Source organism: Phaseolus vulgaris, chromosome 4 (genome assembly GCF_000499845.2).
Source record: "Phaseolus vulgaris cultivar G19833 chromosome 4, P. vulgaris v2.0, whole genome shotgun sequence".
NCBI classification, from domain to species: Eukaryota; Viridiplantae; Streptophyta; class Magnoliopsida; order Fabales; family Fabaceae; genus Phaseolus; species Phaseolus vulgaris.
Genome location: NC_023756.2, coordinates 24,767,767 through 24,787,407, shown reverse-complemented (window position 1 = coordinate 24,787,407; position 19,641 = coordinate 24,767,767). Strand labels below are relative to the sequence as shown.

At 46.9% G+C, this 19,641-nt stretch overlaps 1 protein-coding gene and 1 pseudogene across 1 annotated transcript; both read right to left on the bottom strand.

Moving 5' to 3' along the window:
- Positions 1-8,642: 8,642 nt before the first annotated feature.
- LOC137838520 (uncharacterized) lies at positions 8,643-9,929 on the bottom strand. Its single transcript, XM_068647765.1, has one exon. It carries the CDS (start codon positions 9,927-9,929, stop codon positions 8,643-8,645), a length of 1,287 nt encoding a protein of 428 aa, XP_068503866.1.
- An 8,886-nt stretch (positions 9,930-18,815) lies between these two features.
- On the bottom strand, positions 18,816-18,921 carry LOC137838940 (small nucleolar RNA R71; annotated as a pseudogene).
- Positions 18,922-19,641: the final 720 nt, after the last annotated feature.

Below are 19,641 nucleotides of genomic sequence, written 5' to 3'. Positions count from 1 at the left end.
TGGGGGCATAAGCTGGCATCCAAAAAGTCACCCCTTGCGCCGGATGCACTCCAAGGAGGGAGGACCCACGCGACGAAAGTACCCCTAAGTTGGGTCCCAGCACTGTGAGGCCCTCCACGTGTGATAGCAGCCAAGTCAGAACAGAAACATCAATTTGTCAGGTAATAGGTAATTAAAGCTATTTAAGTTAAAGTTTACGTTTCGAGCATTTAAGGTACTTTAAATTCTCCAAGCGGTTTAAACGTCTTAAAGGCGCTGAATGTTTCATAACCTTAAATGCGCTTTAAGACGCTTTAAATGCTGGAGTAGTTTAAATAGAACCTGGAATGTTGGAAACGGGATTCGAACTTTTGGCAGATTTTCCCAGAGTATGCTCTAGTTGCTTGCCCGAGTCTTGAGGCTACGTACAAGGGACTAGAGAGAGGTTGTTTGCCGGAGGGAGCAAATATACACAATATACACTAGAGAGAGTTCCTTTTGACCACCTTCAGAGTGCCATTCACGGTACTCCGATACGGAGGTGTAGAGTTTTGATGTTTCTTGCTAGCTAACTTGAGCGTCGGAGTGCAAACGGCCGCTAGGGCGCCCTTTTGTCCTTCTTTGTAGGGATTCACAGGTAACCAGTGGGAAGGTGTCCCTAGCTGACGGGTGAGTTTGCGCACAAAGACGTCCCAGGTCAACCGGACGGAACATTTGGCGCCCACCGTGGGGCCCATATAAAACATTGGTCCCATCGCAAGTTTGAAAAGATCTATTAAGTCACGATAACGTTTGAGCAAAACAATGAAGAATGGCCACCACTAGACGAGGTACCGCACGCGCTGCGGGTCAAGAAATGTCCATGCAGCAGGTTCTGGAGATAATGCGGGGGCTGCAGGATGATATGGCGGAGTCGAAGATAGAACAAGAACGCATGCAGGCGTATCTCGCAGACTCGCGTGCGAGAAACGAAGAGCTCCATCGTGTGAATGAGGAGTTGCGCCGGGGTTTGAGGAACAACCAGGGGCAACGCGAGCAAGATGAGATGGAGCATCTCACCCCACCAAGGGAGTTTTCCACTCCCTTCTCGCAGGAGATTCTGGATGGAGTGATCCCCAACACGTTCGCAGGACCGAAGGCGATCTTCACTGGGATGGAGGATTCTGAGGCGCATCTCACTGCATTCCACACGCAGATGGTGTTAGTCGGCGGCTCCGACGTCGCGAGATGCAAGCTCTTTATGACCACCTTGACGGGAATGGCGATGGATTGGTTCATCAGCCTTCCAAACGGCCATATCACCTCCTTTCAGCAGTTGTCGCAGCTGTTTAGAGAGCAGTACCTGGCGAACAAGGCTCCGCCGCCAGTTTCCTACGACTTGTTTGATGTAAAACAGTATCAAGGGGAGACCTTGAAGGAATACATCAACCGTTTCGGGGCCCAAGTAGTAAAAGTTGGTACTTCGGAGGAGCCTATGATCATGTATGCATTCAGAAAAGGCGTATGTCCCGGCCATTTTTGCGAATCCATTATTCGCAATCGCCCTAGGACCTTCGCTGAAATACGGCATCGGGCAGTGGAACATATCGCCTCCGAAGGAGAGGTGTGCGAGAAGCGCACCAGCGTCGTACCCTCACGCCCGAGAACGCAGACGCGGGCTCAACCTGTCAGGGTCAACGAGACCACGACGGGGAGAAAGAAGCCAGAGGGGAGACGCCCCTATGAGACCAGAAAACCCCAGCCCCGAGGTTCAACAGGAAGGGATCTCCCGGCCAGGGAAAGGGCAAGGCCGGCGAGGTACAACTTTGTGGTGGACTTGAAGGATTTGATCGCTGTGCCCAATATAACTGAAAGATTGAGGTGACCAGCGAAGATTGACAAGGTGTTGGGGCCTCGCAAGGACTCTTGATGTGAGTTCCACGAAGCTTTCGGTCATCACATCGATAACTGCCTGTCGCTGGGTGCTTATATGGGTTTGCAGATAACCAGGTGGAAGTCCGAGGCTACTTGGAGTTGAGGACAATGTTCACAGATGGAGAGGCCTCGCGTACCGAAAGCATCTGGTACTTGGTCGTAAACGCCAACTCCGCCTACAACATCTTGTTGGGCAGACCGGCGTTGAATAGGCTGAATGCAGTAGCCTCCACGCGCCATATGAAGATGAAGCTGCCGGATCTCAGCGGCAAGGTAATTGTCATCAAGTCGGATCAAGAGGAAGCGCGGAAATGTTATGAGAATAGCCTGAAAACGAAGAGAGGCGTGCTCATGGTGTTTGAGCGTCCGCCAAGTGCAGACGCGACGATGATTGAGGCGACGCCCGCTGGGTCAACGCCTGGCGAGGCCACACCCGTGAGGGCGACGCCCGAGGCAGACACGCACATGGAGGAGGGGCCTGACGACTCATCGCCCGTAGAAGAGTCGACGCCCATTAAGGAAAATAGCAGGGATCAGCCGGCGGCTAACGTGGTGGAGAGGGAGATTGGCGGCAAAACGTTTAAGTTGGGGTGCTTGTTGAGCCAAGAAGAGCAAGATGAAGTGGCGGGGGTGATTTCACGCCATTTAGATGCTTTCGCATGGTTCGCCTTGGATATGCCCGGCATCGACCCTGACTTCCTATGCCATCACCTTAGCATGGACGCCACGGTCCGCCCCGTGCGACAAAGAAGGAGAAAGTTTAATGAAGAGAGGCAACTGGTGGTCAGGGAAGAGACGCAGAATCTTGGTGAAGAAGGCGAATGGGAAGTGGAGGATGTGCGTGGACTTCACCGACTTGAATAAAGCCTGCCCGAAGGACTCGTACCCACTACCCAGCATCGACGCGCTCATGGACAATTCCTCCGGTTGCAAGATTCTTAGCTTTTTGGATGCATTCTCGGGATACAACCAGATCAAAATGCACCCAAGAGACGAGAGTAAAACTGCGTTCATGACAGAAACTTGCAGTTACTGTTACAAGGTGATGCCTTTTGGGCAAAAAAACGCAGGCGCCACCTACCAAAGGCTGATGAACAAGGTCCTAGCGCCCATGTTAGGGAGGAATGTGTACGCCTACGTGGATGATATGGTAGTGGCGTCGAAGGAGAGGATGCAGCACGTGGCGGACCTAGAGGAGTTGTTTGCCACCATCTCCAAGTACCGCCTCAAGCTAAACCCCGAGAAGTGTGTCTTCCGGGTGGAGGCCGGTAAGTTCCTAGGTTTCATGCTCACGGAGAGGGGAATAGAGGCGAACCCCGATAAATGCGCAGCAATCATCGCCATGCGAAGCCCGACTTCAATGAAGGAACTGCAGCAGCTGACGGGGCGAATGGCGGCAGTATCAAGGTTTGTTTCTGTCGGAGGAGAGAAGGGGCACCCATATTTCCAGTGCCTTAAAAGAAATAGTCGCTTTGCATGGACTGACGAATGCGAAGCGGCTTTCATGAAGTTGAAGAAGTATTTGGCGACGCCACCGGTCATTTGCAAACCAATAGCAGGCGTGCCCCTCCGGCTATATTTCGCGGTAACAGAGCGAGCAATCAGTTCTGTGCTGGTCCAGGAGCAGGACCAAATTCAAAAGCCCATATACTTCGTCAGTAAAGCTTTACAAGGCCCGGAGACGAGATACCAGGCGCTGGAGAAGGCAGCGTTGGCCGTGGTATTTTCGGCCAGGAGGCTCCGCCATTACTTCCACAGCTTCACAGTGGTAGTGATGACGAACCTCCCTATACCAAAGGTATTACAGAAACCTGACGTAGCGGGAAGGATGGTACGCTGTGCGGTGGAGTTGTCAGAGTTCGACATCCAGTATGAGCCCAGAGGATCCATCAAAGGGCAGGTGTATGCAGATTTTGTGGCAGAACTCTCGCCTGGAGGTGAACAAGAGGTAGAGGCGGGCTCACAGTGGTTGCTCTCGGTTGATGGCTCTTCCAATCAGCAAGGAAGTGGCGCGGGGATAGTCTTGGAGGGACCCAATGGTGTGCTGATTGAGCAAGCTCTGCGCTTCGCCTTTAAGGCAAGTAATAATCAGGCTGAATACGAAGCTCTGATTGTAGGAATGCTCCTGGCTAAGGAGATGGGCGCGCAGAACCTCTTGGTGAAAAGTTATTCCCAGTTGATTACGGGACAAGTGTCGGGTGAGTTCCAAGCAAAAGACCCACATATGGCGGCGTATTTAAGGTACGTCCAACTGCTGAAAGGAGCGTTTAGCGCTCTTGAGCTAATACATTTTCCACGAGAACAAAATGCCTTTGCTGACCTGCTGGCTAAGCTGGCCAGCTCGGGCAAGGGGGGCAGGCAGAGGACAGTAATCCAAGAGACGCTCAAAGCTCCGAGAAAATTCGTGGAGGAGAACAGGGTGAATGTCCTCCATATTAGTACAACGAGAGGGAGGCCAAGGAGTCATCGTTCGTGGACTCAAGATACGGTGAAGACGCCCTATATTAGCACATACGCGGACACGCCCGAAGGAGGAATGCACGCGCAGATGTGTACTTTGGCCGAAGGGGACACCTGGATGACGCCATACAGACGGTATTTGGCGGATGGGGTTCTCCCAGCGGAACCAGAAGAGGGCAAGAAGGTTAAGAGGAATGCTGCAAGATACACCCTAGTAGATGGAGTATTGTGCAGACACGGGTTCACCCACCCTATCCTGACATGTGTAAGCGGCGACGAGGGCACCAAAATAATGGCGGAGCTACACGAAGGCATTTGTGGAAGTCATGTAGGGGGAAGGTCTCTATCTTCTAAGGTGGTACGCGCAGGTTTCTACTGGCCAACAGTAAAAGAGGATTGCGTACGGCATGCCCAACGTTGCAAGCAGTGTCAGAAACACGCTGATTGGCACAAGGCGCCTCCAGAGGAGCTGAGATCCATATATAGCCCATGGCCTTTCCATACATGGGGGATTGACATACTAGGTCCATTCCCATCGGCGATAAGGCAGATGAAGTATTTAATCGTCACCATCGAATACTTCACCAAGTGGATAGAGGCGGAGCCTGTGGCCCGGAAGAACATTGTGTGCCGTTTTGGCATGCCTAGGCAGCTGGTATCCGATAATGGAACCCAGTTCGCCAGCCAACAGTTGAGGAACCTGTGTGCAGAGGTGGGCATCAAGCAAGTGTTCGCGTCAGTCGAACACCCCCAGACCAACGGGCAAGTAGAGTCAGCGAACAGAGTTTTGCTGAGAGGGCTAAAGAGAAGGCTAGGAAAGGCTAAAGGAGCGTGGGTGGAGGAGGTGCCAAGGATTGTATGGGCATACCACACCATGCCCCAATCTTCCACCATGGAGACGCCTTTCAGCTTAGTATATGGGTTGGATGCGATGATCCCGGTTGAGATTCACGAAAGCTCGCCACGTTTCCAAAATTTCGTGGCTAAGGAATCCAACGAAGAAAGGCGGGTGAATCTGGACCTACTGGACGAAGCCAGGGAGGAAGCAAGAATAAAGGCCGAAGCAGTGAAAAGAAGAGTAGAACGACAGTATAGCTCTACGGTGAACCCACGACAGTTAAAGATTGGCAACTTAGTTATGAGAAAGGCTCACCCATATGAACTAGAAAATAAATTGTCTCCCAAGTGGACCGGACCCTTCAGAATTACTGAAGCTAAGGGGAACGGTTCGTACAACTTAGAGACTTTGGAGGGGGGGTCCCATTCCACGTAGCTGGAATGCGACCAATTTGAAGTTTTATTTTAGTTGAACTATGTAAGTAAGCAGCCATGTAACGATTTTATTATAGGGGACACTCTTTTTCCCTCTCGGGGGTTTTTTAACGAGGTCACCCAAATAAAAGGAAAGAGAAGTTCAAGGAAAACTTTTCCTCAATTTTATCTTCTTTCCACTCGAAGTGCAAGACCAAGGGGTAAAAAGATAAAGACAGAGACTCGAAGTAGGCGACAGGCGTCGCCAAACATACGCGTCGCCAGGAAGGGGGCATCGCCAAGCATCCACGTCGCCAAGCATACGCGTCGCCAAACATACGCGTCGCCAAGCATACGCGTCGCCAAGAGTACGCGTCGCCAGGAAAGGGGCGTCGCCAGATGCAGGCGTCGCCAAGAAACATACCGAAGGAAACACGCACAGTATGTTAAAAGAAGCGAAAGTAGGCGAAGGTGTGCAAAAATGAAGCGGCGTTACAAAAAGCAAAAACATGACACCAGAGAGTTAAGATTACAAATTGAGTTCGAGATAAAGGTCAATGAAACAAATGACGCGAACAGGTACATGCCCTAGGCTCACACGAAAAGAGCAAACAGACCACCCCGCAGTGGCCTCCGGAGTCTGGATGGGAGGAGGACGAAACTCCGTTCTCTGCCCCCAGTGCCTGGGTAAGCTGTGACCTCCGTTGCCGGTTTATCTTCGAACCTGCACCGAAGAAAACAAACATGGTAAGGATACCACAAGACAGGACATGCGAAGATCTAGTAAAGATGAAGAGCGGGAGTTTCTAAGGTAATCTCTCATACATATGTACTTCTCCTAAGCTTCGGCGTTGTACTCCAAGCTAATCAAAGCGGCAGCGTCAAAGCCTCCCGCCTCAGCCAGGATCTGGCATGCAACCTGGTCGTTCAAGGGCAACCTTTTGAAGGGTTTGGACTTTAGGGCTCTTGTCTCCCTCACCCAGTACAGTGGAAAACCATCCAGGGCGGAAGGCACGAGATCGAAGCAACAGACTTTGAAAAATCTACCCTTCCACCCTGTGAAGGAGTTTTGGAAAGGAGTCAGGAGAACCCTGCCGGGAACGTTGCTGAGGGTCACCCAGAGGTTGTTCCTTTGCCTTTTCACCTCAAAGAAGTGAAGAAAGATGTCAACCGAGGGTGCACACCCCAGGTGCACACCTTTGCCTTTGCCTTTTCACCTCAAAGGCTTTGGCGAAAGCCCAACTATTAGGATACAACTGGGCCGGAGCAGCATTAATCTCCGTTAGTAGTTCCCTCTCAAACCTGGAGAAGGGCTGGCGCACGCCGATGCTCTTGAATACCACCTGGTAGAAGTAAAAGAAGGGGACCCCGCCGTTGGCCCGTTCGTCCCCGCACACCGGCTCCCCTAAGATGCAAGGAAGCACGGTGATGTCGTCATCATGCCTCTTTGCGAAGGCACGATGATCGTTGGAACACGAATCCCCTTTGTGCTCCCTTATGGCCCTGGTAGAAAGCAAGCATGAGCACTCGTCAAGGAGCTCGTGCGAGGCCCATGCATACAGGTCCTTGGGGTTAACCCTAGGGGGAGGAACATGGGAAGACATGTCGCTACAAGATGTGAGCAAAGAGCTGGGAGTTCAAAGGAGAATGGCGCGTTAGGAATGTGGGAGGTAAAGCGCCAACTAGAAGGAATGCAGAAGGAACTCTTTGTGTAGCGGTGCAAGGAGGGTGCGAAACAGAGGGGTGATGAACGCAGGTATAAGATTCTGAAGATCTAAATATTGCAGTTAGAGCGCCAAGCGACGCAAATGGGAGCACCGTGCGATCGAGCCACGTGTCAGAGGATGGGAGGATGATCCTGGCGCCACTGGTCAACGTTTGGAAAACATCGTGTCGACAGAATGCTCGAGGGTACGATGCGCCGTCGAGAATGGGCATCTTGTCAGAAGCTCAGAAAATGTCAGGATCAAGTCAGGGTCAAGTCAAGTGAAGGAATGTCCCATCAGCCATACGGGAAATGCCACGTGGCTGGCGAGGGCGAGACCTTGAGCTCTCCGCTACCCCCAGGCGTCGACCAGAGTCAAAGTCAATGCCAAGGTCAAGTCAACGGGTCGATCGCGCCAAGCATCGCCAAGACACTTAAGGCGTCGCCAGCATAAGACGCTGAAGGCGTCGCCAGTATAAGACGTAGAAGTCGTCGCCAGTATAAGACGCTGAAGCCGTCGCCAGCATGATACGCTGAATGCGTCGCCAGCATAAGGCATCAGTGGCGTCGCCTCCCCGATACCCACAGGAAGGAAAGACTGTGGAGGGAGACGAGTCCACCAGAAGCAATGGCGTCGCCTCCCCGATACCCACAGGTAGGAAAGACTGTGGAGGGAGACGAGATTGCCAGAAGCCAAGTGAGCTGCCGCAGGATTGCTCCCCGATACCCAAGGGAAGGAAAGACCATGGAGGGAGCAACCTTATGGGGGGCTTCGAGCCTTCCTGGTGCCTGGCGTTTCTAGACACCCTGAGGACGATACGGCGCTGCTGTAGCAGGCCTCTCCTTAGGCGTGGGCGCCAAGCACCAAGAATTAAGATACGGGTCGCCTTGGTATTTAAGACACTCCATGGGAGTGGGCACTGAAACACGATCTGGTCCCAAGTGTTTAGACCCAGAGTAGGTCTCGACTTTGGCGTTTGCAGCGATGGCGGAGCGGCCAGCGCCTTCACGAGGTAGAAGCCTCACAGATACGAAGGCTGAGCAGCTTTGAGGTACACGTTAGAAGTGAAGCACCGGGTGTACAGGATCGCCCAACACAGCGAAAGAAACGGGTAAAAGTACAGGCAAAGCAATTGAAGTACACAAAAATGGAGAACGAAGGTAAAAATATCATACAAACAAAACTCGATACCTCAGAAGTGTAAAATTGTCATACGAAACCCACGGTTCGGACAAAGTTGCAAATAGTTCAAAAGATTTACAAGTTTATCAAAGATTGGCAAGAACAAATATAAAGCGCAAAAAGTAAAGGTGGCAGTTGAGAGTCGGCGTTTCAATCATCCAACTCAAGGGGCACGACGCGTCCATCAATGACATGGTGGGTGGAATCGCAATTAGAAACGTTGATCCCCGGATTCTCGCAGACGGCCTGGGCCAAAGCCTCCTTGAATCCTTCCTCGATGCCGGCCATGTCATCGATGAGCGCCTTCTTGGCCTTCTCCAACTCCTCGATGGTAGAGTCCCCGGAAGCCACCTGCTTCTCCAGAGCCTCCTTCTCCACTCGGAGCCGGCTGACTTCGATTTGCAGTTTTTCAATGTCAACCTGGAGAAGGTCCAATGTCTTGGCCTGGGTAGCCATCTCCTCCTCCATCCACTCCAGTTTTTCAGCCTGCCCATAGCATTGATCCTCTAAGTCCTTTTGAAGCTCTTCGGAGGCTTCGGCCATGTCCTGGAGGTCCGTTATTTGAACCTGGAGAGAGACTTCCCGAACGTAGAAGTCAGCCTGAAACTCCATCGCCTCATCCAGCTGCCTTTTAGCCTCCTCTTTGGCCTCTTGCGCCAACTTCAGAGAGGCTTGATAGGCCTCATTTTGGCGTCCCAGAGCCTCACTCTCCTCCTCCAGAGCGGCCACTCTTGCTTCCAGAGCTTGGAGGGATTGTGTGTTTAAACTTGCGTTTCTAGCTTGGGCGCGCCAATCAAGGGCCACGGCCAAGAAGGCTCCCAAGTAGAAGGGCATTCCTTCTTTCCTGTCGGAGCCTTCTGACATCAATCCTCCGTTGAAGCCTCTCATCAGATGCATGATTGGAGGAGGAATGGCAATAAGATCGGGTGCGGCAGAAATGGAGGCAGGAGCAGCGGAGACTTCTGCTGGTGGTGGAGGTGGAGCAGATTCGGCCCCTTCACCTTTTTCCTCTTGGACTATTGTGGGAGGGGGAGAGGTAGCACTAGGGGGGTGGTGGTCCCTGAAGGAATCCCCTCCCTGGGGCGATGCTGCTGGTAGGATGGGAACCCTCGCAGCCTTTCTCTTTTTGAAGGATACCCCACCATCCGAGTCCTCATCATCGGAGAGGATCTCCAGCACCCTCTTCCCTTTGTCACGGGGGGCTGGAGCAGGTGATGAGGCAACAGAAAGTGGGACTGCGGCGATGGGTAGAGGAGAGTTGGGCGTTTGAAGTGTTTGGGGGCTACGTGGAGGTGGTGAAGATGGGCCTAATGGAGTTTCGGTGGTAGTTGGTGTTGGTGAGGGCGAGGATAATGGGAGGTTTGGATCAGCAGTGGAGACGGTGAAGGCGCCAGCCTTGGTGGCACGAGCAGCCTTTAGTGCTTTCGCCAAGACCATCCTCTTAGAGGAATCCATCACCGATCCTACATTCAGACAAACCAGAGAACAGAAGTTAAAGCCGCACCAGACCGAACACAAGGTGCCAACTACACACAAATCACAGAACGCCAATCCCACCGCCCATACAGTTATATAAGTCCACAAAGCACGCAGGTAAATGAAACATAAAGAATATAGATGAACATTTAACAACGAGGGAAATAGGTGGAGGAGGCCAACAGAACAAGCGTGATGTAATAAAACACAGATAAGAAAGGGCAACAAGAAACGAGCCTCCCTACCAAAATAGGTGGACAGGGTGTGTGCGTTGTATTCACACGCTATGAGCTTCAGCGTGTCAAAAACGATCCCCAGGCCAGCCAAGGCCTCGCATACCCCCCTATCAGCAGAGGACAACTCATCCAGAGCCTTGGGCTTGAGTAGCTTGGGATGCTCCGTCCATGGGAAGCCATCCAAGGCTGTGGGGTCCTGTTTAGCGCAGCACACCCTGAAGAATTTTCCTTTCCAGCCCTTGTACGAGTTCTGGAAGAGGGAAAGGAGGATCCTGCCAGCGATCCCGGAAAAGCTCACCCAGAGACTTTTCCCTTGCTTCTTCACTTCGAAGAAATGTAGAAAGACGTCCACAGAAGGAAGAACGCCTAAATATCCAAAAAGAATCTGGAAGGCCCGAACAAAGGCCCAGCTATTGGGATGGAGCTGGGCAGGGGCCGTATTAATCTCCGTGAGGAGTTCCCTCTCGAAGGGTGTGAATGGGAGGCGTACACCAACGCGTTTAAATACCGTTTGATACATGAAGAAAAAGGGGGCCCCACCCCTGGGTCTGTCATCCACTCAAACAGGTTCCCCTGGCTTGCCGGGGCGGACAGAGATGTGGGCATCGTGGGTGCGGCAGAAGGCATTGAAGTTGTATAAATGGGGGTCACCCCGATGGTTCTCCAAGTCCTTAAAGGTTGTCAAGGTGGTGCATTCGTTTAGAAGATCATCAGGGGCCCATTTATAGAGGGCCTTGTAGTCGGTCTTGGGGGAAGAACTGGACCTTGGTTTCAGGCGCACCATGATGCGGATAAATAGCTGGAGAAAGAAGAAAGAAAAAGGGTTTTAACAAGCAATGCCAGGGCAGAAAGGGGAAGAGAAACCCTAGAAAATGTCACCCACGCGAAGAAACCCAGAAAGGGGGAGAAGAGAGCGGAGAAGGACGAAAAAGCGAAAGGAACGCAGAAGTGCAGAAACACAAATAGTCCCAGGCAGTTCATACACAGTAATGCAACACAATGAAGGGGAAGAGTCATGGATGTAGAAAAACCGTACCTTTAAGGGTTGAAGGGTGTGATGAGCGGAAGCACGAAAAAGCAGAGATTGCGAGAGAGAAAATTCGAAGAAGATGAACAGTGCGAGAAGGCAGAGAATGTGGATGAAACAGTGGTTTCGAGCGCGGAGTTTGGGTAACTTAAACGTTACGAGGAACGCGAGGGGCAACAGATGATGACCGTGCGATGATGCCACGTGTCGCAGGATTAGGCGCTCACTGGGAGCGCAAGAGACTCTTAAGGCTAACCGCGTGATGAACCACGTGGCAAGCGATTAAGCGTAGCCCTAAAAGGTGTTGCTTTCCCCGTTTCAGAGGATGTCCAATCAGCCATTAAGGGCACCCCAATGGTTCAGAGAATGTCACGTCAATAGTTTGGGGAGTGTCACGTCAGCAAGAATGACACGTCACCGGGATGCCACGTGGATGGCGTAGGCGAGGCCTTAGTCTTTTCGCTGAAAACAAGTCATCAGCTTAAGACTGGGGGGCTTGTGTACCGTCCCGTACCCGGGCGTTGACAAAGTCAAAGTCAAAGTCAGCGTCGACGTCAAAGTCCACATAAGGCGCCGCCTAGGTGAGGCGTCGCCAAGAGGCAAGGCGTCGCCAAGAGGAAGCGTCGCCAAGATAAGACATCGTCTAGAGCGGGCGTCGCCAAGGTAGGGCGTCGCCAAGGTGAAATGTCACCAGAGCAAGGCATCCACGGTGTTGCTCCCCGATACCCATGGGTAGGAAAGACCATGGAGGGAGCGATACTATGGGAAGGTCTCAAACTCTGATAACCCGGGGTAGCAATAAAGGGAAGAGAAATGTGGCTTCAAGGCCATAGTACTAGCGCCAATAGAGAGCAATCTGACTCGTGAAGTGCCCATGACGCCCAGAGAGGCCCTTGGGATAGATACGACTCACGAGAGGGTCACGCCCAGGGGCAGCCAGGTGCAGGGTACGAGAGGAAGGTAGATACGCTCTCGAAGCGAGTGACTAGAGGTTTGGGGGCATAAGCTGGCACCCCAAAAGTCACCCCTTGCGCCGGATGCACTCCAAGGAGGGAGGACCCACGCGACGAAAGTACCCCTAAGTTGGGTCCTAACACTGTGAGGCCCTCCATGTGTGATAGCAGCCAAGTCAGAACGGAAACATCAATTTGTCAGGTAGTAGGTAATTAAAGATATTTAAGTTAAAGTTTACGTTTGGAGCGTTTAAGGTACTTTAAATGCTCCAAGCGGTTTAAACGTCTTAAAGGCGCTGAACATTTCATAACCTTAAATGCGCTTTAAGACGCTTTAAATGTTGGAAACGGGGTTCGAACTTTTGGCAGATTTTCCCAGAGTATGCTCTAGTTGCTTGCCCGAGTCTTGAGGCTACGTACAAGGGACGTACAAGGGACTAGAGAGAGGTTGTTTGCCAGAGGGAGAAAATATACACGATACACAGTTTCTTTTTACCACCTTCAGAGTGCCATTAACGGTGCTCCGATACGGAGGTGTAGAGTTTTGATGTTTCTTGCTAGCTGACTTGAGCGTCAGAGTGCAAACGGCCGCTAGGGCGCCCTTTTGTCCTTCTTTGCAGGGATTCACAGGTAACCAGTGGGAAGGTGATGTGATTCCAATAGCCACATAGAGAATGATTCTTGACATTCTTAGGAATCACCTTGAGCTGGACATTATAGAGGCACTTTTCTTAGAGTTGGATCATTGTTCTAAGACAAGAACTCACCAAAAACTAGTACCAAATCCCAAACTCATTTGGATGAACCAAATATTGTCAAATTGAATCAACAAAGAGAATGAAAGTTGGAATAACCGAACAGAATTAAGCAAGTAAGCATATGAACCGAACAAAATAGAAATTAAAAACAAAAACAGAACATAGGTGCTGAAAAATGGAAAAACCGAACCTAAGCAACTCAAGAACACAAGGCAACATGAACAATTGAAAAAGAAGAAAGGAAGGAGAAGAGAGTGCTCATGAAGATGGAAGAATGTTGGATGATCTCGCCACTAGAAGTGTGGAATGCTCCTAGATGAGAGTGATGCCGCCACTTGAGGACTCCAATGATCCATCAAGATAAGACTAGAGAAGAAGGCTCAAAGCTCTCCAAAGTTCACTCAAAATTTGAGTAGAGTTTTCTTAGATTAATTCCAATCTGAATTTTACAAAGGAAGCACCTCTATTTATAGCCTAAGGTGCTGAAAAATAGTTGGGAAATTTCAAATAAACTCATTTGAAATTCCCACCAAAAACAAGTCACATGGGAGGTGTGACCTTTTTCTACTATGACACCTCCCAAAAACTACACCTACACCACTCTCCTAAGTCACATGGACAATGTGACTTTATTTTACATTTTCACACACCTTTATTTAATAACCACACCTCCTAAAACTATACAAGAGTATTTCAAAGCTTGGCCTTGCCCCTCATGGGATGGACTTGGGCTCTTTGGGCTTTGGCCATCTTGGGCTTGGGCTTGGGCTTTGGGCTTGGGCCTCATCTTTATTTTATGTCTTCTTTTAATTTTGAGAAGACTAGAAGGAAGAACTTCAAATGTGAGGGTGGATGTCCTCTTCCTCCATTAATAAAAGCCTCCTTTATTTGATTCTCATCAGAAGGTGTCCCTAGCTGACGGGTGAGTTTGTGCACAAAGACGTCCCAGGTCAACCGGCCGGAACACCTGGCGACGCCCATGCCTGGCGACGCCCATACCTGGTGACGCCTAAAGCGGTCAACACACTGACTTTCCTCCTTGGGGCCCCCTTGGTGGGTCCCACCGTGCGTTTGACTTTGACCTTGGTCAACGCCCGGGGACGGGTCGGTACACTTCTTATTGCTCCTATGTTGCTGCAGCGTGTATTCTGAAGTTTCCTCACAAGCTTCTTAAATTTTGAATATGCTTCCTTCTTTGTGTGGACAAAAAGTGTCCAAGTGTACCTGGAAAAGTCATCTACAACAACAAAACCATATAGATTTCCTCCAAGACTCATAGTCCTGAAAGGACCGAAAATATCTATGTGCAAAAGTTCAAGGGGTTTTGAAGTTGAAACACAGTTTTTCAAAGAAAAAGATTTTCTAGTTTGTTTCCCCCTTTGACATGCTTGACACACATGTTCTTTTTCAAATTTGAGTTTGGGTAAGCCATAGAGAAGTTCATTTGATACAAGCTTATTTAAATGATTCATATTAATATGAGCAAACCTTCTATACCAAAGCCATGATTCCTTATGCTTTGATAGAAGACAACCTATTGAAGAATGACTAGATATATCAAGCAGATAAATGTTGTTAGATCTCTTACCAATGAGAAGAACATCCTCTGAATTTGGTAAGTGAATCTCACATAAATTGGTCCTAAAGGTCACTTGATAACCTCTATCACATAGCTGACTAATGTTGAGCAAGTTGTGCTTCAAACCTTCAACATAGAGAACATCATGAATAAGCAAACTACTTTCGTTACCTATTGTACCTTTGCCAAGAATTTTTCCCTTGTTATTGTCACCGTAGGTTACATGACCATCTGGTTTGAGAGAAATGTTGATAAACCTGGATGCATCACTTGCCATATGTTTTTGTTGCGGCCGGTTGACCTAGGTCGTCTTTATGCGTGGCTTGTCCTCACGAGCTAGGGCACCTTCGTTCTGCCTCGTCTATGAGTACCTGAAAAAAGAAGAACAAAGGGGCGCCCTTGCGGCCGTTTGCACTCTGACGATCAAGTCAGCTAGCGAGAAACACTAATGTGACTGAAAACTGTATGATAATTTCAATGACTGGAACTGTGTGGCTAAAACTGTGTTGCCCTAATTTCCTTGTGCTCACTGCGGGGTGCTGTGAAGACAACTAGGGTTTGTGCTCTGAGTGGATATGAGAATTAGGTTAAACCTGTGTAACTGTGAAAAAGCGTACTTTACTAGGGTTCTTCATGCCCTTTATATAGGTGAAAACTAGGGTTTACCTTTGTGTTGTTGCTATTATCTAGGGTTCCTTGGAGAAGGTCCTTGCGCCGCTATCCTTAGGATCTTAGCGTATCTGGCCCATGGACTTCCCTTATCTGGAGTGCAATGAATAACCTTGCGGCCACTTGGGCTCTAACTTAGGCACTGTATTTCTCGCGCCATCATACTATTTGGGTGCCCTAATTAATCATGTGTCATGCATGCAGCCTTCCTTGGAGATCTTTAATGAGCACGTGGGCATTGTCACGTGCCCCTTTGACTTGATCGTTTATTCTGTGCGGAGGGTCCCACAGCGCCGCCACCCAACTTAGGGTTATTCCATCGTGTGGGCCCTCTTCTCTGCGAAATGCTTCTGTCACGCGAGTTGACTCTTCGGGCGATGTCTTACTTGGGCGACGTCTCGCTTGGGCGACGTCTTGCTTAGGCGATGTCCTTCTCTTGGGCGATGACTCATCTTGGCTGTGACACATGGGTGGCCCTCTCATGGGTCGTTGGAATAGATGAGATGAACATTATAAGTTCAAAGTGGGTATTCAGAAACAAGTTAGATGAAGATGGTGTGATCACAAGGAACAAAGCAAGGCTAGTTGCTAAAGGCTACAATCAAGAGGAGGGCATAGATTATGGTGAAACCTTTGCCCTTGTTGCTAGGTTGGAGGCTATGAGGCTACTGCTGGCTTTTGCTTGTACGAGTGGTTTCAAACTCTTCCAAATGGATGTCAATAGTGCCTTCTTGAGTGGCTACATCAATGAGGAAGTGTATGTGGATCAACCACCGGGGTTTGAAGATCATAAGCATCCCAACCATGTCTTCAAGTTGAAGAAAGCTTTGTATGGACTGAAGCAAGCCCCAAGGCAGTGGTATGAGAGGCTTAGCAACTTTCTTCTATCACATGGTTATGAAAGGGGAATGATAGACAAGACTCTCTTGATCAAAAAGTCAAATTCAGAAATAATTCTTGTACAAATCTATGTTGATGACATCATCTTTGGTGCTACACAAGATAGGTTGTGTGAAGAATTTGTGGCTGCAATGAAAGGTGAGTTTGAAATGTCTATGATCGGAGAATTGTCTTTCTTTCTTGGATTGCAAGTTAAGAAAACAAAGGATGGGATCTTTCTGTGTCAATCAAAGTATTGCAAGGAGATTCTCAAGAAATTTGAAATGGAAAGCTGTAAAGAAACAAGCACTCCAATGCCATCAAGCTGCTATATGGATGCTGATTCTGCTGGAAAGAGTGTAGATCAAACCAAATACAGAGGATTGATTGGCTCTTTGCTATATCTAACAGTTAGTAGGCCGGACATCATGTTTGTCGTGTGCCTTTGTGCTAGATATCAAGCAAATCCTAAAGAGTCACACTTCAAAGCTGCAAAAAGAATTCTAAAATATCTAAAAGGAACATCAATTGTTGGGTTATGGTAACCTTCTCACTCTCCAATTCATTTAATTGGTTATTCAGATTCTGACTTTGCAGGTTGCAAGCTAGATAGGAAGAGCATAAGTGGCACTTGCCACCTTCTTGGTGATAAGTGTCTAATTTCAGTAATATTTCATATTAAAATATAGGCACTTATGAGGATTTATTGCTAATTTACATATAAAATAATCCCTAATTTATGAATTTATACCTTTTTACATTTTTTATGATCTTTATTTGAATAAGAGTATTTTATTCCCAAATTTGGTGTTAATTGCAGATTTCTAAGGAAGATTGGAGATTTGGATTAAAGATGAATGATTTGAGCTAAAAAGATAAAGATAGAAGGTCCCATAATGGAAAAGATGCAAAGAAAGATTGGGCCTTTTTTATGTTTTATCATTTAGCCAATTAGCGCGACACAATAAACAACCTAACCCTAGAAAACTAGGATAAATAGAGGGCTAGAGGCTCAACCTTAGTGTGCCAGATTGAGAGGAAAACACCATAGAGTGAATTGTAATCCAATTGGGAGAATGGAAGGTGCTAGAAGTATGTGTGGCTAATTCTACCCTTTGGGATTGGGAGTAATCTGCTCAAACTCTTATGTATTGAGGTGATATTTTATATATTAATATTCAGTTCTTGATTGATTATTGGTATTGTTGTTTTACTTTTAATTTTTCGTGACAAATTGAGAATCTTAAATCTGACCGGGAGGTATTTTTAGGGTTCGGACCTAAACAACAATACTTAACATATTTGAGTGCTAGGAATAGACTTGAAATGTTAATTGCTATTAAACGTCTGAGCTTCGTTCTAAGTTGTTCTTATAATTATGCGAGGGATTGATAGTTAGGGGACATTCTTAAGGATTTTATATGCGAGGAATCGATATAAATGATTTTTATACGGGCATCAATTTCAATCAAAGAACTTAATATTGACATGCTAATCAAAATACTTGAGAGTGAGAGAGATGAAACTAATCCTTATTTTTCCAATTGAAACAACTAATTCTTTGTTTGTTTTCTTATTGATCAGTGCCAACACAATTAATTCAGAACTCTTTTAATTGTTCTGTTTTTATATTTAGCTATTATTGTACTCGATAATTCATTGTTCCTTGTGGGATCGATATCCGTCCTTAAAGACAATTATTACTTTTGACAAACGCGGTGCACTTGCCGTAAAAAGTCATCAAGTTTTTGGCGCCGTTGCCGGGGAACAGGTTTGAATTGTTGAGTATAATTTCCTAAATATTGTAAATATTTTAATTGTTTTGATTTGTTTTGATTTTCTTTTATTTTAGTTCTTTTTAGGTTTAGTTACGTAGTTTTATTTAGGTTTAGTTACGTAGTTACGTATCTTTTAAATAAGTTGGTTAGTTTTTTACAATTATAATCTTCTATTTTATTTTGTTTTATTTTATTTTATTTTTATTTTATTCATATTATTTATTTGTTATTTTAAGTACGTTAGTATATTGTATTTTTAAGTTTTTATTTATTTTTGTTTTATATTTTTTATTTATTCATTTTCTTTTCTTTTTTTTTAGTTTTTATTTTATGTAAGTTTTTATTTTTATTTTTATTTTTTTTCTGTATATTTTTGTTATTTTTCTCTTAGGGTTATTTTAGTGTTTTATTTTATTTTTTTGTGTTATTTTTATTTTCTTTTGCAGATTTATTTTAATTTGTTTTTATTTTTATCTTCAAATTTATTTTGGTTTTTATTTTGATATTTTTTTAAAAATAAGCAAAAATATACTCTGGTTTTTTTTTCTTCACTAATATGTTTTAGGGTGAAAGCAACATGACAGAAGAACAAACACTACCTCCTAAGAGGACACTTGGAGATTATGTCATGTACCAAGGACCAAGGCATTATTCTAGTATCGCAATACCTGCTACCGCTAAGACCTTGAAAATAAATCCCAATTTTCTCACTCTCATCATTACCCATCAATTCAAAGCAATGGATCATGAGGATCCATGTTCACATTTGTCTACATTTTATGAATTGGTGGGAACAATGGGCTTTCAATCAGGTGATCTTGAAAATGTTTATATGCGCTTATTTTCTTTGTCATTGGCAGGAAAGGCTAAGGATTGGCTCAGATCACTTCCAAATCAGAGTCTCACTAGTTGGAAGGATGTAGAGGAAAATTTTCTACAAAGATTTTTTCCAATTTCTCGCTACATCAAAGCAAAGTCTGAAATTTCTGTGTTCAGACAGGGAGCAGATGAATCATTCTGTGAGACATGGGAAAGATTTAAAATGATGCTTAGAAAATGCCCAAATCATGGGTTTGAAGATATTACTCAACTGAGCATATTTCTCACCGGTCTCAGATCTGACACAAAGATGCTCCTAGATGCTGCAGCTGGCGGCACAATGATGGCCCTTGATGTAGAACAAGCAACAAGGATTATTGTTGCATTGGTGTCAACTGATTATCAAGCCCAACATGATAGACAAAATACTCAGAAGGAAGGGTCGTTAGAAGATGCACTATTGGCTCAAAATAAAATTCTGACACAGCAGATTGGGCAACTAACCGCACAAATGGCTAAATTACCCCAACAGTTATATGTTGTGCATTCATCTCAAAGCCATAGTCAATCAATCATGTGTGATTTTTGTGGAGGTTATCATCCTAATGGTCACTGTTCTTATCTGAACAATTCACCTGAAGTTGAGGATCCATTCATGCTTGAAAGAATGAGTAAAGTTGAAGAAGCCCTAACAAAGCTTATGATAATGGAAGAAAATAGCATGGCAACGATCAGGAATATAGAGATCCAAATGGGAAAAGTGGCCAAACAATTTGAAGAAATACAAAGTGGTCAGTTTTCAGTTGACAACCAAACCAACCCAAAAGAGCATTGCAATAAGTTAATAGCTGAAAAAGAAGATGAGACTGAAGAGTTAGAGAGAGAAATGAAACGAAGTGAGGAAGAACAAAATAAAAATAAGGAGAGAAGTGTTCTTGAAAAAGATTTATCATATCCTCATCCTCCTTCAAAAAC